The following is a 24,141-nucleotide window of genomic DNA, read 5'->3' on the forward strand; positions in this document are numbered from 1 at the left end:
AGAATTCTCTCCCTGATAAAGACTGTAATTCAGTCATAATACAGCAATGGGCATCAAACTCCAATAGAAAGTTTTAGTTTTTTCATTTTAGTATATTTAGGGCCACACTCTCCAGTCCTCAGGACTGTTTAACACCTCTGATTTAGTCTTAATATCAGAGAACTCAGCTGGCTTTTCCATGGTTACTTGGGAAATAAATATCAGAGGCAAATTTTGGACTAGATTTTCCTGACAATAGGAACTCCATACACAATAAAACACAAGATACTGGCTAATCATGAAGGAATTTTAGTTTTCAATGCATCTGAGAAAAAAAATCCATTCTATAAAGAACTGTTTTTTCTCCAAAGGTATGCATTTGAACAGAATGCCATCGGGAGCAAGAAAAATCTCTTAACATAAATTAATACAAAAAAATAAATAAATAAATAAAATTATCTTGGATTAGTTTAGATAAAGTATTACTCCATAACACTGGAAAAGTTTATCTTTCTTAGGTCCAAAATGGGAAATTAGGGGTGGAATTATCAATTTTTTTTAAAAATCGTTTTTCAGTTTATAAATTAATAAAAAATACAACTTAAAGAACACAACACAAAAGTACTCGGCTAATTCAAAAGAGGGTCTTCTTCTAGATTACCAGAATTAGAGAAGGAAGTTGGCTCTTGGTTCTCAATATTTTTCCACAGAAAGCTATGGCTTGAAGAACTGGCCATCTTGCCCTTGATAGAAGAGCATAACACTTTATCATCAATTAAAACAGAGCCAAGTACAAGACTGTACTAGGGACTTAGGCCTTTTAAAAGCTAGTGAACTGGCTCAAAACTTATGGCAACTATTTTTGGCAAAAATCCTAGGCCTCCTGTCAACAGATTCTAAGATGTCTTGGGACACAGTCAACAATTAGAAAATGAAGCACTATATGAGTCAGCAGATACAAAACTTCCCTACCAGGATTCTTCCCTAAAATACAAGGGAGTCACAGTTGTGCCTACTCATCTTCTCTCTTTAGGGCACAGGGCACATCTAAGAGATCTAACTTAATCCTTTTGTGGATCACTTATTCAAAAGATTACCAGAAAATAGGGCAAAGTCACTATACCTTATTCCAACTTCCCTCTTGCCCAATATTCAGTAACACACTACAATACTAGTCTTGGGATTAAGATCTACCTATGGGAGTACTGTTGTACAAAAAGCTAACAGCACAAGAGCTCCAGCTTGATCAATCTGATCACTGACTGAAATGAAAACCAGAAAATCCTTAGATTATGAGTAAAAGGGGGGATGAGGAGGGCAGAATAAAATAACCATTTTACAATAGACAACTGCTACAGTGTTAAGACTTAATTATAATTGTCAATTTCAAACCAGAAAAGAAAGTAGCTTCAGAAACCAAGATTTGAGTCTTGAGAAAATCCCAAACAATATTACTTCCCCACACACAAACACAGATACAGACCTATGTCTCTACAGATGTTGATAAACAAGGAAGTATCGTGATCAGAATCATCCACCAAATAGTTCCCAGAGGTATTGATCAATGGATTCAAATCATGCTTTCTTAACTCTTTATCAAATACATAGCAAGGCACCTAGAAAAAAGAAAAAAGGTCAATAAATAATTTATAGTGTATTTACCAAGTATATTTCATTTATTAAACTGGCATTAAGAATTTTACACCTCATAACATTCAGGTTCCTTTGATTTGATCATTTATCAGCATAAATATTACTTTACTTTGTCATTATGAAAGCTATGTACATATATTAAAGCAAATCTGAAACAATTTATATTAATAGCTCTAAGGAAAAAGTACACACAAACTTATGAATTTTGGGGCATCAGCAATAATACAGGAAAAATAAATGTGTATGCGTGTGTATATACACACAAAACACATAGTCCCATATCTTAATGCAGTAAGCAGTGCACATGAGCATGTTTATGATTTAGCTAGTAAAGGGAATTCAGGAAGAAAAAACATACAAAGCAAATTAGCATGTGCTTAGCATCTTACCGACTTAAAGAGAGTTGCCTAGAAGCACTGAAAAAATAAGTGACTTGCTCAGGGTCCCTAAAGAGGCCTCATCAGAGGCAAGCCCTGAACAAATGCATTTCTGACTTGAAGGCCAGCACTTTTATCCACTGTGCCAGGCAGCCTCTCCTTATGACATCCTATTATACAGTTTATTGAAAAATCATTTGTTAACTTTATACAGAGAAAAAAGAAAGGATAGTAATGTTTTTTACATGTGTTTTGCTTGATGTAGGTGAATAATTACTGTTGTTTTTTATGTAAGGCCACTCTCCTCTTTATGCATTCTACCTATGACATTTAAAAGCTTTTTCCCAGATTATGAAGACTTTATATTAACATGAAAAGGTTTTTTTTTTCATTCATACATATTTAATTTTTCTTAGGAACAAGTTATTATCCTAATCACAATTTTCTCAGTAGATAAAGTTTGATAAAAATGTCACTAAACTCAATGCAACTATTCCAAAATCCAGGGGAGGCTTGTTTATTTCTAAAAGTCTTTGGATCATCTAAATACAATCATCCATCCATAATTACACCTTTGTTTGAAACCAAATTTTAAACCAGGATATCATTATACACAGCAACAACAAAAGTATATGATGATCAATTCTGATGGGCGTGACTCTCTTCAACAATGAGATGATTCAAATCAGTTCCAGTTGTTCAGTAGTGAAGAGTCAGCTACACCCAGAGAGAGAGCCATGGGAAATGAATATGGACCACAACATAGCATTCCTACTTTTTCTGTTATTGTTTGCTTGCATTTTTGTTTTCCTTCTCAGGTTTTTTTCTTTCTTTCTAGATCCGATTTTTCTTGTGCAGCAAGATAACTGTATAAATAGGTATACAGATATTGGATTTAACATAAACTTTAACATATTTAACATGTATTGGACTATCTGCCATCTGGGGGAGGGAGGAGGAAGAAGGAGGGGAAAATTTGGAATAGAAGGTTCTGCAAGGGTCAGTGTTGAAAAATTACCCATGCATATGTTTTGTAAATCAAAAGCTATAATAATAACTTTAAAAAAAGAAACCAAATTTAAGTTTTCTTTTGTTAACAATGTATTTTTGAAATACATTAGCATCCTTTTTAATCCAACCCTTCCAAGGAATATATATTAGGTCCATATTTTCGAACACGTCATGCCAATTCTGATGACAGTAAAATACTGCCAGTTCATCAATCTGATCACTTTCAACTCATTGTGATCATAATGTCCAATCTCCCTTCCTTGTTGTAGTTTACTTTTCAATTATGTCCAGTCTTGACTCCCTTTGGGGTTTTCTTGCAAACTAAAGTGGTTTGCCATTTCCTTCTCCAGTTCATTTTACAGATGGAAAAAACTAAGGTAAATTGGATTAAGTGTCTTGCCCAAAGTCATATAGCTATGGTCTGAAGCCAGTTTTGAACTCAATAAGATGTCTTCCTAATTCCAGGTTTGGAACTCCATCCATTGTGCCATCTGGTACCCTAAATCTCCCACTTAATTTTTTTTCTGTTCTTTTCAACCAAAGTAAAGTTGAGAGGCAGGTCTATTTTTAAAATCCAGTTACTTAATCTTATACTTGACTTTCATAACTTAAGGCTTGGTGGGAAATTTCTAACCCATTAACCTTTTCATCTACTTCTGTTCTTTTAGAGATTTCATTTAGATTCACCATAGATAGGGTCATACAACTTCGTAGAACTGTACTTCTCATAAGGTCAAATAGTATATGGAATGATTTCAATAATACTGTTAAAGCAAACACCTCACAAATTTGCCTTTCACTTTGCCAACTATCTAAATGCACATGTGTGCACATGTATGTGGAGAGATCAGGGTCCCACTAATGAACTTGGACCCATTAGTGCTTTAGATTTATAATCATATATGATACATATGCTAAAACCTATCATGTTAAAACCCTTAAGCCTGAGAGATAAAGGAAGTGTTTGTCATGCCAGTCAGTGATTCATTGAAGAGAATAAATCTCTCAGAGTAAAAAGGGGCATAAGGTCAGTGAGGAAATAAATGAATTTAAGTTGCATCTTTTTACTGATATTAATTTGTAATATTCTCTTCTCTTCAAAATTTTCACTTCTTAGTTCAGCTAACATAGAAAAACTGTTTCTAACAGCTAGCTAAGAATGGGATTACATTGCAAGCCCTCAAAAACCTAGCCTGGGCTTGTTTATTCATATATGAATCATGAGCTAATCACCTCGTAAAAATAAATAAATGAAAAATTAAAGGTCACTGTGCCCATAATATGGACAAATTAAGGTAAATTATCTGTTTCACATACTAAGTTATTGTGACTATTAATTCAGAAAATAACATAAAAGTTGGATTATCTGAGATGGAAATTGAAAAAAAAAAAGAAGTAATCATGAAAGATAAAATAAATCCACTTAAATAAAATTAAGCAGCTTTTTGCAAAATACAAAACTGCTTCAGTCAGAATGATGGCAAGAAAAACTATAGTTAGGAAAATAGCTTTTCATCAAATACCTTATATGTAGAAATTTGACATCAATTAGTAAGATCAAGAACTATCCCTCATCGTAAGTGGTCAAAAGAAAAGCTTTCAAAAGATGAATTACAAACTATCATCGATCATATAAAGATGTTGCCAATTACTAATAAGAGACACACATATGAAAACTCTTGAGAGGTTTTACTTCACACTAAGGTGGCAACTGTGATAAAAGTAAAAAATTCAATACTGGACAGACTGAAGAAAAAAAACTTAAACAGAGTTGACAGAGCTATGAATTTCAACTAAAATGGAAAACAACCTGGCTGGAATTATACAAAAAACACCCTTTAGCTGTTCAATCTTAGCCCCCAGAGAATCCACAGCAAGGGTTCTTAAATGTTCTTTTTGTCACAATCTCCTTTTGCAGTCTGGTAAAGACTAGAGACTCCTCAAAATAAGGTTTTTGGGGAAAATGTTAAAAATGAAAGATATACTATGTATAAGCTACATGTTGATGAAAAGAAAGATGTAGGGTTTTTTTTCCTCTCAAAGTTCTCAGACCCCCTGAAAGTTAGAGTACAAGAAACATAAATTAAGAACCCTTATTCTAAAGAACAAATATCCCAAAGAGGCCAAAAATAGAAAGAAAAGCTTGTTGTACATTGAAATATTTAAAGAAATATTTTCTAAAGAAGCAAAAAATTGAAAAGAAAGTATACAGAGATCAAATGGAAAATAACTGAACAAATTATGGTATGGTACCACAACTCAGGCATTCCCATTATAATGAATATCTTTGTTTTAAGTTATTTGATACTGCAAGAAGTGCTGCTAGAAATATTCCAATGTATTTGTGGTCTTTTTTTTTTATCCTTTCTTTTTATTTGTTGATTGATTCAGCTCAGTCAACCAAAATTCCTAAAATTTTTTCAAAGTTGCTCTCACCATGCATACTTGTGAATTTGATTTTTTTTTTTAGTCCTAGTGACTTATATTTGTGTGTGTATATGTATAGGTGTGTGTATGTATGTATGTATCCATGAACTGTTTTCCTATTAAATGTGGCTCACCATTTAGGCTACCAAAATATTTTTGGACACTAATTTTTGGATCCACTATATTAGCTAGCCATACCAGCTTTGTGACAGTTGTCATCTATACCTCAAAGAAGTCATTCGTAAGAAAATTCAACAATATAGGACCAATGACTGATCAATGAGACTTTTCATTAGAGATCTTCTCTAAGCTGACATCACACATCATTAAAGACACTTCTTTAATTTACACGATCAATTCTCAATCCATCTAACTTTTAATATTTAATACATATATCCCTATCTTGTCCATAAGGATAGCACAAGACTCTGCTAAATGTTTTGCTAAATCCAGATAAATTATATCTATAGCATCATTTTGATCTGGCATAATCTGGCATGACCTGCTTGATGAAGCCAAGATGGCTCTGAGTGACCATCTTCTAAAGGTTCACAAAAATCTCTTCTCAACTTTACCAGAAATTGACTCAAAGTACATTTGGTTCAAATTTTCTGATCCCCTTTTTCCCTTCTCCCTTTTGTTCAGCAGGCTTCTGTCTTTCTCCTACACCTCCTATATACTTTCTTTTTCTTTTGTACAAGATTTTTTAAAGCTTACTGACTATAGATCAGCAGTTTCAGTACATAGGGACTTATTCAATATTAGTGTACTAACAGATTAATATTTTAAAGTCAATTTCAAAACTGAGAGGAGATGACTTAATACTATAATGAAACTGTTCTTTCTAAAAAGAAATTGAGATTTCTATCTGGGAGAAATAAAATCAAAAAGGACATTATCTAGAAAAACAGAGAAAGAAAATGAGTGCTTAGCAGTATCTTTGAAAAAACTTTATTTCCTTAGCAGAAGGAAGCCATACAATGGTCATGAAATAGTGAAGAAAGATAAGAGGGATATTTAGATAATAAAAACCTGTGGCAATTATCAAGGTAAATTGAGAAAATAAAACCAAAAAGAAGGACTATGGGAACAAAAGGAGATCAGAAGAAGAAAATTAAAAACCATGTGACTAGCTAGCTAAAGGATGTATCTATGACTATTTCTAAAGCAACTTCAAGAATATCTCAATTAGGGGCAGCTAGGTGGCACAGTGGATAGAGCACCAGCCTTGAATTCAGGAGGACCCCAGTTCAAATATGGTCTTAGACACTTAACACTTCCTAGTTGTGTGAACCTGGGCAAGTCACTTAACCCAGCCTCAGAAAAAAAAAAAAAAAAAAAAAAAAAAAAAAAAAAAAAGAATATCTCAATTAGTTGCTTTAAAAGGAAATTATTTCCCCTTAAAATATTTGAGCTCCTAATATGGTGGAAAGGAGACTGGGCTGGGAATATAGAGATTTCATTTGCAGTGCCAGATCTTTTTAAACTTCTGTGACTTCTTAAACTAATCATCAAGTCTCTCAAACTTCTCTTTTCTAAATCAAATAGGTTAGATGCTTTCTAAGGACCCATCCAGTTTTAAGATTCTTTACTCAAGTACTCATTTCTTATTAAATTAAAAATAAGAATGGGTATGACATACAAATTTGGTTGAAATAAGGGATATCACTTCTGTATTCCCTTCAAATAAAGTAGGGAAACTTGAGAATTAACATTGATTTCCATCTCAAAATATTGTCTGCCCCAAAATTCACAGGCTTCGTCATTCTCGAACATTCTCGTCTGTTCTACTTCATTCAAGAATGATGTCTCTCTGCTTCTCTATTGTCATATCTTTTTGCCTCTTTTTTTTTTTTACTGCTTCATAAGTCTGAAATATGTAACATTAAATTTCTTTACAGTACTTATAGCTTTCTTTACTACCTGTGGCAGTCCTTCAACATATGGTTTCAAAAGAAACAGAATCTCTTAAAAATAAATAAATAAGGCAAATGTATTTTTTCATAGTATAAAACAAAGCAGAATTAAGGGAATTAGAAATAAGGGATTAATAATAGCTCACATTTTTCTGGTCCTTTAAAGGTATGCAAAGTATATGTCTCTATAAGCTTATGATAGACAAAATAAGTTTTTTTTTTCCTCTCTCTCTTTCTTTCTCTTGCTCTAGAACTACATAGGTAAATCCCTGGTGGAGAAAATCAACAATTTTTAGTTTTGGACAGTCATATAGGTCAATAAGAGGTTGAATGACTTGCTCTACAGGTATGTTTCCAAAGTGAGTCTTAAAGCTTGGTCTTCCAAGGCTCGCTTTCTATCCACTGATCCATTCTAACAAAACTGAAAGTGAGACAAGTGCCTAAACCAAAGTCACCCAGCCAGTAAGTGTCAAAAACAGGATATCAGTCATCACTTCTCTTTCATTTTCATAGAAGGTAGATTTCAGAGATGATTAGATAATTAAAAAGAAAATTCGTGCTGTTGTGTTATTTAAAAAAAAAAAAAAAATGAAGTAGTGAAGACAGGTAAAGAAGGCATCCATGATGAGGAAATATATAGAGATTACAAGTTCATACAGAGACATATTTAATAATCCAGGATCTTTATCCTGATGACTCATTTATTTAAAATGAATAATCTAGTCATAATTAGTATAACATTTAACCCACAGAGCTTGAGAAGGCAACTTTTAAATAATGCCCAGGATGTTATACTCTGTGTCATATATGTAAAAAGGCCTAAAACTAAAACTACCAATCTAAGTATTATGCCCTTTAAAATTAGGTTATTTCATTCTAAACTTAGATACCGTTCAAAACTATTTTAAATAGGCAACTAAGATATACTAGCTTTGTTAAATTGGGGTGTGATAATTAAAATGATATTTGTCTCTCAAAATAAGCATTTCCTCCCTTGCATATCACTAAAATTTATCTAGTAAACATGCAAAATTTTACTTGTTACCTCTTTATTAGCTTTAAATGTATCTTTCTTGCAGGCCACAGTAGTCCTCCATTCAAAATAATGCACACATTCTGTTGACGTTACAAATTCAGGCGATCCCTTTTTTAAAAAATTATAAAAATCAAAACCACAATTATAAAATGTTTTTAGAGATTCTTTAAAGTTTCTTCAAAATAAAATCAAGATAATTTAAAGGTTTTAGTCCATTTCTATATCAAAGGATCATTGGCATTGTCTTAAGTCACTTTCAGTCACAACTTTCATGCATATAGATTTCTCAATTGTATCACTGTTATCATATTAATATACAACTATGATAATTAAACTATGCAGTCTTTTCTATTCTTGAATTGCAGACTTTTCCTATTCACCACAAACCATTTATGTCAAAGCTAAGTTCTATACCATAAACTGGTTGGAAGACTCTTATCCCTTTGAGCTCAATCCAAATTTTGGTTCCTTCCATGAAGAATTACTTATGTTGATGTTCAATTTCAGAATAAATGCAAATATAATTTATCTTTGGATGTCCTAGAAGATAACAGGGTTCAGGATGATCAACTCCAAAGGGCCTAGTAATATGTCTCAGAAGGAAGCATGAGACTAGATCCATCTCCTATTTGCTGACTTTTAGTTTCTTGTGGACCAAAGATGGAATTAATTAAATGAAGCTAATTAGCTAAAATTTAATTGTTGGCTGTTTTTCACAAAGCATGGATTAGTTTTACAGCATTACAAGGAACTGAGAAAACTGAATAACCCAGACTGATCAAAAATTAATAATACGAGTTCTATTTTCAAATTCCCTCAGGTGAAAATTATGGCACCAACACTTTATAACTTTTTCATTTCTTTATAAGTTATACTTTATATAACTTATATATTTCTTTATACATTCTTTATACATATATATAATATGTATATAATAAATATATATTATATATACAACATATATAATATATATTATGATATATTATAATATATTATAATATTATATATGTATAAATATAAATATATAAATATAATATATATATTTCTTATATTATATATATATATAAGTTATACTTTATATAACTTATATATTTCTTTATACATTCAAATCCACTTTACCATTTAGTAGTTTTTCAAGGATTATAAGCTCTACTGCCTCTTCTCCCTCCACTGCCCTTCTTTCATCTTCTTCTCCCCCACCTCATCCCATTCCCTTCCTCTCCCCCAAGAAGGAAGGAACATACTTAAGAACACAAAAATTCCTCTACAACTAACTTACCTACTCTAATTCATCACTCTCTAGATATTTTTGAGTCTCACTATGTAGTATAGGAATCATACTTAGCTTTTAGTAAAAGAGTCCTTTTAGTTTTGCTTATTTTTTCACTTTTGACCAGAATACATAACCAACAACATACTTGTTACAAGATAACAGACAACATTTAGAATGAATCCATGTTGACTAACCAGTGTTTTTCCACATAAAAAGGCAATACTACTATGTACTGTTGTCCTCGTATTTTGCTGGAGACAGGAATCCCCTGTGTTGAATTCCATCAAGGATTTGGTTCCACTTTTCAAAGATAAGTCTCCTATAAAGGGGGAAAAAAAAAGTCAACTGTAAAATAGATATAACTCAAGTGTAATTCCAGTGAAATACAAAAAAGGTTGCAGGAGTTTTTAATTGAATTTTACTTAAAAACTTATAGAGACACACAAGCAAACTGCAACAAAGTGTTTCTAAATGTACTATCCTTAAAATTAATTCTATGAAGTTCCTGGTATAAATGTTACTGTGCAAGCATTACTTGTAATGGGGATACAGTAGAAACTTTCCTAACACAATCAGGGTATGAAGCATTATTACTCTTATTTTTTAATAATGTACTAAAATGTTATTTATAGTAATATCAAATAAAAAGAAAATAAATTAAAATAGGCAATGAGGAAACAAAAATATCACTCTGAAGATGATATGTTATACCTGGAGAACCACAAAGAATCAACTAAAAAATTATTTGAAATTATTAATTTTAGCAAAGTTGCAGGAAAAACAAAAACACATAAAAATTATCAGTATTCCTATTTTTATCAAAGTCCAGCAACAAGAAATAGGAGAAAGTAGATAAACAATGGCAGACAATATAAAATACTGAGAGTCTACCTGATAAGACAAAGTCAGAATCTTTATGAAGACAACCATAATACACTTTTCATACAAAAAAAATCAGATCTAGACAACTGGAAAAATATTAATTGCTCATGAATAGACTAAGCAAATATAAAAATGGCAATCCTACCTAAATTAATCTAGTCAGTGCCATACAACAAAACTATGAAAAACTGTGTTAGAGTTAGAAAAAATAACAAAATTCATTTGGAATACCAAAATATCAAGGATGTCAAGAGTATCAATGAAAAAAATGTGAAAAAACATATCTCAAAATCATAAAGTTGTAATTATCTTTTTTTTTAATAAAGTGGTAATTATCAAAACAATCTAGTGCTAAGAAAAAGCATGGTGGATCAGTAGAACAAATTATAATAATTGACCAGAATGATCTGATATATGTTAAACCCAAACATCCACACTTTTGGAACAGAAACTCATTATTTCACAAAAAGTATTGAGAAAATTGGATAATAGCATTCCAGAAAATTGCTATAGACAATTCCTCACACCATATAACAACATAAAGTCAAAATGGATACATGACTTACAAATAAAGAATGATACCGTGAACAAATTAGAAAAGCATAGAATAATTTATCTGTCATATCATCATAAAATATAAAATAATTTTGATTGTATAAAATGTAAGAGGTTTTTTGCACAAACAAAACAAAGAAAATAGGAGAGAGATTGTGTGACAAATATCTGATAGAGGCCTCTTTTCTCAAACATATAGATAACTTAGTCTAATTTATAAAAATACAAATTATTCCCCAATTAACAAATGGTCAAAGGATATGAATAAGCAGTATTCAGAAAAAGAAAAGCCACACAGAGAAATATTTTTAAATATTCTAACTTACTACTGATTAGCAGAAAATTAAAACAACTCTGAGGTTCCACCTCAAACTCATCAGAGTGACTAATATGACAAAAAGGAAAATGTTGGATTTGGAGGATATGTGGGAAAACTGGGTCACTAATGCACTAATAGTAAACTTGTGAACTGATGCAGTCATTCTGGAGAGCAATTTAACTATGCCCAAAAGGCTATAAAATTATGCATAACCTCTGATCTAACAATACCACTGCTAGGTCTCAAAGACATCAAAAATGGGAGTGGAAGGAGACAGGGAATCAAAGAACCAATATTAACAGCTTTTCCTGTGATGGTTAAGAATTGTAAATTGAAAAGATGCCCATAAACTGGGGAATAGCTAAACAAACTATGGTATATTTTGTAATAGAACATTATTGTGCTGAAAGAAATAGCATACAGAATAATTTCAAAAACTTTGAAAAGACATACATGAACTGATGCAAAATAAAGTGAACAGAACAAAGAGAATGTAATACACAATAACAGCAATACGTCCAATGAAGAACAGTGAATGACTTAGCTATGCTCTAAATACAATGATCCAAAACTAATGTTGAAGCTTATTGTCTACCTCAAGAGAAAGAACTAATATTATTTTAATATATACTGAAGCATACCATTTTTCCACAATGTCTTTCTTTTATTTTTATTAGTCTTCTTGTACAAAATGACTGGTATGGACATAATAGCATACATATAGTCTTTATCTGCTTACAATCTCAGGGAAAGGGGGGAAGGAGATTTAAAACTAGAACTCAATTTTAAAAATAAATGTTTAAAAAATTGCTTAATAGTGAGGGGAAAAAATACATTTTTATATTTATGTAATTTTTAAATTACAAATATAATTTTTAAATGTAGTCTACTGTTCGTCATACCTCTCCCAAAGCACTTGCAAAAATTTTTTGGTTTTTTACTGAATGTTTTGTTTATGACTTTACCAAGCTACATCCTCTTGGTAATGCTTTATATTGTGACCTGGAACGGATTGGTTACTTAAAGGCTATGAAAACAAAACACAAGCTCTGATATGTCCTCACTAAACTAGAAAGTTAATTATATATCTGGCCACGAATTGTATGCTGGCTGAGGACCAAAGTTTAAAGTCTATCATCATCATAGTGGTCTTCCAAGTAATGAATTTTATGATTATAGCAATTCGGGAAGACAATCTACCAAATTCAAAAAATTTGGATTTAATAGTAAACTTCTGAAAAAGCTATGGTGCTAATATCATAAAGTCTTTTAAGTAGCAAGAAATTGCCATATCATTTCTTTTAACAAGATAAATTTCCTTAAAAAAAAAAATTAATAGGGGCAGCTAGGTGGCCCAGTAGATAGAGCATCAGCCTTGAATTCAGGAGGACCCAAGTTCAAATATGGTCTCAGACACTTAACACTTCCTAGCTGTGTGACCCACTTAACCCCAGCCTCAAAGGGGGGGAGGGGGGGAAGTTTAAAAAAAAAAAAAAAAGGTAATAAATGCTTCAACAATTTTAACTTTGGGTTAATAAACAGTATAGTATTATAGAGGCAATGAAAACCACAATAGATGTTCACTAAATATCAAGTAGTTAAAATTGTAGGAATCCACCGGATTTCACCAATCCTGGGGAATAGCCTATTCGCAAAATCATCTCAGTTTTCAACTTTTGTGCTATCAAGGTACCTCAGACAGTTAAAAAAAGATGAGGAAAAACTTAGTTTTATCTTCTCTAGGAATAAACAAAGAAAAATCACTTAAAAGCAAAAAAAAAAAAAAAAAAGGTATGTGAATTAAAAAAAATTTAATTGCTTAATTCATTAAATTTTTAGCTTTTCTTTTTTACATAGTATCCAGTACTTTTAAAAAATTTATACAAATGTAATTCAGGAGAAGCAGGCCAAAATGAAGGAATTCAGATAGTGTGGCCATAGTCTAGTTACAAGGTCACTAGACAACTCGTTAAAACTGTAAATCATGTATCTATGCTAGAAGAGTTTCCAAATGTGAGCCCTCCCATCCCCTACCCAGATTCTAGATCAAAAATCCTGACATTTCCTCCCTACAAAAAGTCACAGTAATTCACAAATGTTTATCTGAGAGCTCAGAAGCTAGCATGGCAAACATGCAAGACAGGCTTACTTCCACTATGATGTGGACCCTAAAGACAACCTAGCTAAAAAATCACAAAGCTTGCAAATTACTGTATAGAAAATAATTAGCCATTACATAGGATTCAAAACTTGAAAGAATACACATTTACTACTAAAGATTTTCTGATTTTCCTTTGTGATTTTTAGCTAAGTTGACTACAGTCAATAATCATAATTCATGGAGTTATTAGCTTCCACTTGGCCAATAATTTTCAAGCTATCATGTTCTTCATTAAGGTTTTCTATCCCTTTCCTCAAACTATTAATTCTCTTTTCACATCTTTCTTCTATAGCTCGAGAAGCTTCTTTTTTTCTTTTTTCTTTTTTTATCTCATGTGGTTTTAAAATTTTATTTGGCTCTTTCTCCTCCCCCCACCCTCTGCCAATATTGCTTTTTAACTTTTTCTAGGAATTCTTGTTGGACTTCTTTGTAAACTGAATTTTTCTTTGAAGCTATGTATGTAGATTTTTTTTAAAAGTCATTCTCTTCTGTTTGTCTCTTGAGCTTCTCTGTGACTATAGTAGCTTTTGATCTAGTTTTTCTTTTTATTTATTCACTCATTCTTTCAACCTTCTTAACTCTGGAATTTATCTTAATGCTGAGCTCAGTATACTCCATGGAAGGCAAGTAAACATCTACTCTCAGGTTCTGTCCTTTTACATCCTCTCTTGCTTTCATAGTTTAATACAGAGGCCTGCAAGATTTCCAAAAGTGGTGGAATCTGGGGAAAAGTCTATTCATTATCCTCTTTGTCTAAGTTCTTGATCCAGGTTTGGAACTGTTAGCTTTTCCTTGGTTGGAAGTTTCTGTAAACTGCTAATGCACTCAGTCACTGTTAACTCACTGGAATGCTGGGCCAATTCAGAGTGTCTGAAATGATGGTTCCCCTTTAGGTCTGGGACTCTAATCCTGTTTATTCCACTGCAAAATTATGTGCTGAGCTAAAGGAAGGCTAGAACTGAGTCAATGCTCTGCTGCTGGGATCAAATTCACAAAGCTATCCATATTTTTGTTTTTGTTTTTTTCTAAAACTTGTTCCTTACTCAGTACACAACTATGCTCACAACTCCCCTTTTCCATCTTATATATACAATCCATACTATGGTAACAGATAACAAAGCTGCCAGATGGAATCTATTCCTGCACCTAGTAATAGTTCAGGAGTCTCTAATCTCTTAACATGGCACTTGCTATTCAGGTGCCTCTCAACTTTTAATCAGTTCCTGATTAATGGAATGCATGCTTCTGACTAAACCCTGAACCCAATTCCCACAGATGTACGATCTTTTCCTTAGTTGCCCTGGGCAGAAAAAATGACTGTGCCTCTCTCTTGCCTTTCCCAGATAGAAATTGGTATGATACTTTGTGGAACAGTGGGGAGTTTCTATCATGTCCGCTCACTCCACCATCCGGCCTCTACCTCCACAGACAATACTTAACAGAATGCAAAGCTCTAAAGATAATTTCAAAAGGGGAAACCCAAAAAAACATTTTGTACAAAGTTAGCATTTTTGAAATTAAAGTATAGTGCTGACAAGAATTCATTAGAATGTGTGGAATAACAAGTAGTGCCTTAAGTATAAACCCTCCCTACTATGTCTTCTTCCCGAAGCTTTCATCTCTCCAGCTGAATTATAATATTCTCCAGATTCAAGGTCTTTTGAAACCTAGGTCTATTTTTTCTTTTTATTTATTTCTCCTCTTCATTGGCAGGAATTCATCCATGATGTGAAGTATTATGATAAATCAAGTATGTTTTTGCTAACCACTTTACTGTAACAATTCTAGGCTCTAAGGATACAAAGAGAAAAAAGTGAAATACCTCCTATTCCTAGGAGTTCAGTATAAGGAAATCCAAAGAGTGTGTGTGTGTGTGTGTGTGTGTGTGTGTGTGTGTGTGTGTGTGTGTGTGTGTGTGTGTGTAAAGAACACAAAATTTCATGTTCTGGTAGTTGTATCAACATTGATAGAATATTTCAACACACCCCCCCCATTGGCTAACTCTCTAAAAGATAGGGGGAAAATGCCTCCCATATAATGTATAGCTCTCATCACTTTTCTTTGATATAATATTAGATATATAGTTTATTTTCAACATGTATATTTATTTCTTTCCTCAGGAATTTTTTTTGGGGGGGCTGAGGCAATTGAGGTTAAGTGATTTGTCTAGGGCCACACAGCTAGACCATATTTGAACTCCAGTCCCCCTGATTTCAGGGTTGGTGCTCTAAACACTGTGTCACCAAGCTGCCCCCAGGAACTTATTCCTAAAGCAATATTTTCTATTCCACTGGACCTAATCAACAACATTATGACCTGAACTGGCAGAAGTGTTCCCTATATCAATGAAAATACAGGCTGATTCTCCCCAAAACAGAAGAAAATGGGGAGCTATAAGTTCTTTAGAACAATGACATATAATAGAAAAAAATAGTTTCAGCAGGTAGCAAATATGTAGGACAGACTAAGAAAAAAAAATTAGTTAGGAGCCTGATACTCCCAACAAGAAATGATGGGGGCCTCCTCACTTAAAAGACATTTGTAGCCAACCACTATCCCATAAAATAAGTACTGTAGGAATTAGGGCTAAAAGAGGAACTTTTAAAGTAATATATGCTATCATTTTCAGGCTACAGATTCACATTCCTAATACTTGGATCACAAATAAATAAAAACAATAAATTTTGGCCTGTTTCTAAAGCTAGAAACCACAACTAGAGCTCTAAAACCAAACGTCTAACCCCAAGGACAACCAAGAAATGCAATCTCTTAAGAAAACTAACTCATTTTCTTCCTAAAAAAATCTTGAGTCACAGGCAAGTATAATAGAGGATCCAGTCTTTCCAAAGATCTGCATACTCTACCACACATACACATATTTCTGAAATTGGTAACATCATCAGCAGAATAAAAATGAATTTCATAAATACAAACTTGGGCTGTATAGAAAAGTGAAAGCCCAAAAGTGTTATATATTTGCTCTTATAGAGTCTGGATGACAGAATTTTTACTCTATTAACCCTCTCCCCTACATGTTGTTCTTCTGAAAAGTACTCAAGAATTTAATTTTCACCTACACTTCTTTCAGTAAATTAGAAAGCTCTCTACAAAACTGGTTCACCATGACAGATTCAATTTTTATTTTATTCAGATTATTTTGAATTCTTCCTTTTACATAAAAGATAAATAATTGTATATATTCCTGAGAAATGTATAAAAAAATTTCATAACTTAAATCTTACTGTAAATACACTGGAAGAGCTGGCTGTTAAATCTGAAAGAAAGTTGGGTGGGAGAGGGGAAGGGAATGTGTGTTTATTCATGTATCCCCTCTCCTCCCTCCCCCACTTCTATCACCATTTTCATAACAAGGAACTGAGAACCTGCAAATAGCAGATTCCCAGTATTTAAGGAATTTGGCTTTCAGACAAGATGTATTGTTTCACTGGTACAGGAAGCTCCAAAGGGAAATTCAGTATCACAGGATAGGCTCACCCACTTTGCAATTAATATTCTTAGAGAGAGCTTCTTAATATATCAGGGGAAAGAAATTAATCCACCAAGATTGATTTGGAAAATTCTTTATCCCCTATGCCAGAAAGCCTCTCATTTTTGGTACATGAAGAATTAAGCAGAGAAAGACTTATCTGACAAAAGTAAAAAACAGAAAAAATATATACATAGCAATTAAATGAACAGAAAAATAATGAAACAAAACTTAATGTAGTGCAATTATTTTGACCAAAACAACAATTTGGAACTAATACTCCCACCTGAAATCACTAAACTGTGTGTACTTCTTGACCCAGTGATAACCCATACTATATTTAAGAAATTCAAAGAAAGAGGAAAAAAATTAGTAAAGAAACCAGAAACAAAGAAGATACCAACTATGAAAAAGTGGTTTAAAAATTGTGTTTTATGAATTTACTAGACTATTAATATAAAGAAATATGTGATGATATGGAGGTTTCTAGGAAAATCCGTATGAATTGATGGCGAGTGAACAAAACCAAAACTACAATGTATTCACTAACATTATATAAACAACTCTCCTTCAAAACTCTAAATTTCACAATGACCAACCAAAACTAGAGAGGGCTGGTGATAAAGCATGCTACTCACCTAATGAGAGATGATACTCAAGATGCAGAATAAGCCGTCTATTTCTGATTATGTATGGTGTTTGAAGTATTTTTTTTTTGAGAGGGTAAGGTGGGAAAAAGTATTTAAAGAGAATAAGGGAAGACAGAAAAAAGTTAAGTCCATGACTTTAAAGCAGACAAACTAGACAGCTTTGAAAGCTACATGTTGAACTTATTAATAGCAAGCTGTTAATAATAAATGTATAATTTCATGAAAATGTCCATTTGATTTGGTGCTTATTAAGAATAAAAATAAAACATGATAAGTGAAGTGAGATACTATATATCAGTGGTCCTCAAACTTTTTAAATAGGCAGCCCATTCACTGTCCCTCAGAATGTTGGAGGGCCGGACTATAGTAAAAACAAAAACTCACAACCTGTCTCCACCCCTCTGCCCATTTGCCATAACCGGGCAGGGTGCATAAACATCCTCAGCGGGCCACGAAGGCCGTAGTTTGAGAACCCCTGCTATATATGATACACTATACTCTTTGCTAAACTGGTGTTTTTATTCTTCCCCAATTTCTGTTAAAAGTGATGGTATTATTGAGGTGGACTGAAGGATATGTTTGAAAATGAGTGACATAAAAGGGTATCAATTAAAAATGTTTAAATAAAGAATCCTATAGTTCATCATTCTATAAAGAGAAATCCAATTGCAAAGCAAATCATCATCTAATTTTCTCTTTATGAAATTCTGGATTTTTGTACATTAGGTTTACTAAGAGTGGTTTGTCATACCTCTTTGTGTTTCATAAATTCATTTTATATATATATAATTATCTTTGATATCTTTTGGCATAATGTATTTTCCTGTTTAATTCTTTTAATTAAATTTGTTTTGCCTATCTTGTTGGATGACTACTACCTCTTATCTCAGCTGAAACATAATTTTTCTTTTAGTTTCTTATTTTAATTCTGTGTGACTGTTTCAGAAATATCTTGTAAAAAGAGTATTGTTAGATTCTGCTTTATAATCCATTCTGATATTGTCTTCTGTTTTATGAGTGAATTTGTGTTATTCATGTACAGAATTATTGTAATTTACTTTCATCTTGTCCTGTTTTACATCTTTCTTTCATCCCTGCTTCCACTTTATGAAGAGGATGTTCTTAGTAGCTGTGCTCTGGGTTTGATGCCAATCCAGTTTTTCCTTTGCTTCTCTTCTCTTTCTCTTGCCCAGGACTTATTTATATCTTCAGGGTTTATCATAGTTCTTATCACATTGTTTAACACAGTGCTTAATAAGGCAGGGAGTTAGTGCTTTAAAAATGCTCATTAACTGATTCATGGAAGTGTAGACTATCTATTTATCTATGTAGCTGGAAGGTAGGTTTCAGTGGGAGGGCACTAGGAGCTAAGGGAAGATCAAAAAAAAAACTTATGTGGGTCAGGGGTGAGGAGAAACTTTTTTCTGCCAAGAGCCATTTAAATATTTATAATATCATTCATGGACCATACAAAATTATCAACTTATAGAACTTAAGAGAACTCTATAAGTGGGAAGTTGTTGTACCTAGTTTTCAGATAATCCATCATCTGAGGTTGCCTCTGCAAATGATTTTGTGGGGCATTATGGTCCATGAGCTGGACATTCCCTACCTGTAATATAACAGTATAGAGTTGGGAACAACCATTGCACAATCACAGAGATGAGAAGTATGGATGTTAAATGTAAGTAACAGCAAGAAGGCTATTTTAGCCACAAAGGAGAGAAATGTATAGTAACAGTGGAAATATAGGTTGGGATTAGCCTGTGGGAAGGTCTTTTAACTGCCCTGCAGAGGAGTTTGTATTTTAACTTGGAGGAAATAGGGACATGTTTAACATATATTGGATTACTTAGTGTCTAGGGGAGGGGAAGAGAAGGGAGGGGAAAAAATTGCAAGGGTAAATGTTGAAAACTATCTTTGCATATTTTTTTAAATATAGCTATTATTAAAAATATATTTTTTTTCAAATATAGTAGGATACTTTTATGTTTTAAGAAATTATGAAGGGAATGACTTTGGAGAAACCTGGGAACTCTGATTAATACAATGACCAATGATGACTCATAATGAAACATGGTACCCACTACCTAAATTAGGTTTTTGGACATGACCAAGGTGGCAATTTGTTTCACCTGACTACACAAATCCATAGCAATGGTTTTGCTTTTCTCGCATTCTAGGTGAAAGAGGGAGAAAAGGCAGATTTCATCACAATCAAATTTAATTTTGAAAATGAAGTTGTGATTGAAAATACTATATTATGGAAGCTTAAAGAATGTTAATGAAATATTCAAAAATCTTACAAAGCTAGATCTTTTTAAAATGACTATATCTTAGCTTTTCCAACCCAATGACATTTGACAAACAAAAAATCCTAAAAACCTCAATTTCAAAATAATTACAGAAATATAGAAGCCAATGGGAGAATAAACAATTTTACACTTAGGATACAATCACTGCAAATGTTTATAATGAAGAAGAGTCTTTAGAACTTATTTTTAACAGGTTTTTTAAAAGTAGATTAACTTACCTACTGAACGATAAGAGATATTCTTCAAATCATATGCACAGATGGCACTAGACTCACATTTGGGAATATGCATATTTCCACAGAGATTTATTTTATAAAGTATATGTCTTTCAATATCAGCAGCTTCCCATGTATAACTAGGAAGAAGAAAAAATAATCATTACATTCTAGTAAAACTGAAACAATTTTACAAGTCAATTCTGTTTAAGAAAGCCTCTATAATTAACAAATGCATTTCATTCTTCCAAAGTTACCATACTGTTATTCTGACTTCAAGTACACAACAATAAAAACTATACTCCCTAAAATGATAAACTTTCAGAGGGGAAAACACATGAGTATGTGTGAATTTATACTGGCTAGATTTAAGAAAAATGATAGCCTATAAAGACTACTATGATAGTCCTCCAAAAATCACATTTTGTACATTTCTAGCTCATCACATTACTTTCATCTCCAGAATCAGATATACAACTATCCCCCCCCCAAAAAAAAAATCAAAAAATGACAAAGCTGAAGGCAACAGTCAAGGAAATCTATTAAATGACTTCCCTAAGGTCACAAAAAAAAGTTCAAGGCAAAATCAAAATTAGAATCCAGTTACACAAACTCTCAATTCAGTGTTTTTTACTCAGCAACAAATATCTTACTGGAAACCTATTGGGTAGAGGTAAGAGGTCCTTTGAGGGGAAAGGAGAGAAGTAGTATAAGTACAAAGAAAATACCATCTAAGTAGGGAAACAAAGAACAGTTAAATAACAATAATAATGCCTTAAAATTAGGGTAAAAAAATAAATAGTAATGATAATATTGAAGAGTTAAGTAACAAATAGTAATGTTTTAAATTTCAATTTAGATAAAAGTATAAGATATGCCGACCAATAAGAGATATAGACTGGTTTTAAACTTAAATTACATATTAAATTAGATGGTTTTAAGTTATGATACTCATTGGTTTTATTACTACTCTATAATATAATCTAAATCTTTGCTTCTCTTTATAAAATAATAATCAATTACATACCACACCTTGCTACCACCTTGGTTTAGGCCCTCATCACTTTATTCTTCATCCATTATAAGAACTTTCTTTTCTACCTGCCTTTCTCCATTCATCCATCCTCCACTGAGCTACCAAAATAATGTTCATAAAACACAAATCTGATCATGCCATCCTTCTACAAAAAAATTCCCCTATATATTTTCAGGAATAAATATAAAATCCTGTTTGGCTCTTAAAATCCATTATTATAATATACCCATTTACAATAATACATTGTTGGTGGAGTTGTGAACTGGTCCAACTATTCTGAAGAGCAATTTGGAACTATGCCCAAAAGGCTATCAAACTGTGCATACCTTTTGATCCAGCAGTGTCTCTACTGGGATTATATCCCAGATCTTAAAGGAGAGAAAGGGATCCACATGTGCAAAATGTCCACAAAATGCAAAAGGTAGCCCTTTTTGTAGTGGCAAGGAACTGGAAATTGAGTGGCTGCCCATCAGTTGAGGAATGGCTGAACAAGTTATAGTATATGAATGTAGTAGAATATTATGTATAGGAAATGATCAGGAGGATAATTTTAGAAAGACTTAGAGAGAAATTAATTGATGCTAAGTGATATGAGTAGAACCAAGAACACTGTACACAGCAACAATATTATGTGATGATCAATTGTGATTGACCTGACTCATTTCAATAATGAGGTAATTCCAGACAATTCCAATAGACTTGTGAAGAGAGCTATCTTCATCCAAACAGAGAACAATGGAGACTGAATGTGAATCACAACAGTATTTTTCACTTTTTTGTTGTTTACTTGCTTGTTTTTTTTCTCATTTTTTTTTCCTTTTTGATCTGATTTTTTCTAGTGCAGCAATGACAAATGTATTCATATGTTGAGAGGAAATACACATGTTTAATCTATATCAGATTACTTGCTGTCTAAGGGAAGAGGGTGGCAGAATGGAGGGACAAAAATTTTAAGCACAACATTTTACAAGGATGAATGTTGAAAACTATCTTTGCATATAGTTTAAAAGATAAAAAGCTATTATTTTTTAAAAATAACCTTACCCATTTCCTACTTTTCCAGTTTTCTCACAACTCTCTATAATATGTAATCCAGTGACACAGGCCTTCTCAGTTACTCAAACAAAACATAATCATAGTATCTTTGGAACATATTTTTCTCACTAATTGTTCTTCCTCATAGTTTCCTTGTAGTCTCGGCTAAAATCCCACCTTCTACCTGAGGCCATTTGTCTCCCCCATAATGCTACTGCCTTCCATCTGTTGATTACCTCTAATTTACCTTGTGTATAGCTTCTTGAGAAGTATATAACTAAAGTTTACATGTTGTCTCCTCCATTAGACTGAGAGCTCTTTGAGAGCAAGGATTATGGTCCTGCCTTTCTCCAATGCTTAGCACAATGCCTGGCGCTAGCTGGTTCTTAATGCTTAATAACAAAAGCACCAAGCAACCCAAAGTAAGCATCTGTGAATTTACCATAGTAAAGAAACACTGAAAGAGAATAGCAAAAACATCTTCAAAAAAAAAAAAAATAGCAGCTATGATGTGAAGTTCAATTAAAGAAAAAATTAAGCAAGCCTATCAAAAAATAGGAAATGAACAAAGGTGTATATGATACCTATTCCAATTTATCCTCTGCAGAGCTGTGCTTGTAGTTATTTGTATGTGGTCTCCCCCACTACATCAAGGTCCTTGAGATCAGAGACTGCCTTTTTCCTAGGTATCCCCAATGAATGGATAGGGCCTGGGGGAAATACAGGAGCTTAATATATGTTTACTGAATAACAAGTTGAGGTTTCTCTAAGCCCTCTAATTTACAACCTTCCACTTCCAGATACCAGGGAACAATAGGGCTCAGTCATCTAATAGTACTTTTTACCTAAAGCTGAGATCTTTATCAGCCTAGGCAACTCCCACTCAAAAACAAAACAAACAAACAAACACCAAAAAAAAAAAAAAAAAAAAAAAAAAAAAAAAAAAAAAAAAAAAAAAAAAAACACAGAAGTCAATCAACATCTTACACAATTGCCTCAAGTATCAGAGAGAGTAAATGAATTGCCCAGGGTCACACTGGTGTCCGTGGTGGGGCAGTACTTGAACTCAACATTCTAATTTAGATATCCCTGCCCAGGTGGTCCCATCCCAACCTATCTTTCATTTAACATCAAGCTTGGTGCAATGCTAACAGGCAGCAACATCCCCTTCATCGCCTAATCCCTGTCTACAACAACATACTGGGCAGTGAGTTTAAATATCAATAGTTATTTAAGCTAGGCAGTACTCCAAGCATTCCTCCTGGAACCAAGAAGACTTAGATGGCAATCAGAAAAATACATCATAAGCAAAGTTTTAAGAATGCAATATATACTCTAGTCATTGTACTGTCAAAACATTTGTCCAATTAGCTGAACCTGAATAATCCTCAAGAAATACCAAAACTAATATTCAAAAGCTCATGTGCACTTCAGGAATATTAAGGTTGTGTTTTCAAGAGCAGCAAACCTGAAATTCCTTACAAACTAAGGGGGGGGGGGGGGGGAAATCACTTCCTAACCAACAAAAAAATTTTAGAGGGTTGACAATCACTAAATTGTTTTACACAATTCAAGGTACATACTTGGGGATGGTGGGATAAGTAGGAGAGGTATCAAAAGTGATGTCAAAAGAGACAGTAAAATTTTTTTTTAAATGTAAAGAGAACAGAAGGAAACACTGAAAAAGCAATGAAGACAATTCAACTGATATATATACACTGGTAAGCTGAAATAGTCATTGCTATGCTCATACATGATACTGTTTCCCTGGTCAGACATCTGATTCCTCCCACCTGAATTTGTCTATCCTACAT

The 24,141-nt window shown here is 32.9% G+C and overlaps 1 protein-coding gene across 1 annotated transcript in view; it reads right to left on the minus strand.

Moving 5' to 3' along the window:
• The window catches only part of IGF2R (insulin like growth factor 2 receptor), a 137,961-nt gene that overhangs the window by 80,409 nt on the left and 33,411 nt on the right, over positions 1 to 24,141 (minus strand). The window contains 4 exon segments of the mRNA XM_074309389.1: positions 1,463 to 1,595; positions 8,409 to 8,507; positions 9,867 to 9,991; positions 20,260 to 20,396. Coding sequence (XP_074165490.1) covers positions 1,463 to 1,595; positions 8,409 to 8,507; positions 9,867 to 9,991; positions 20,260 to 20,396 — 494 coding nt within the window.

Source organism: Sminthopsis crassicaudata, chromosome 4 (assembly GCF_048593235.1).
Source record: "Sminthopsis crassicaudata isolate SCR6 chromosome 4, ASM4859323v1, whole genome shotgun sequence".
NCBI lineage: Eukaryota > Metazoa > Chordata > Mammalia > Dasyuromorphia > Dasyuridae > Sminthopsis > Sminthopsis crassicaudata.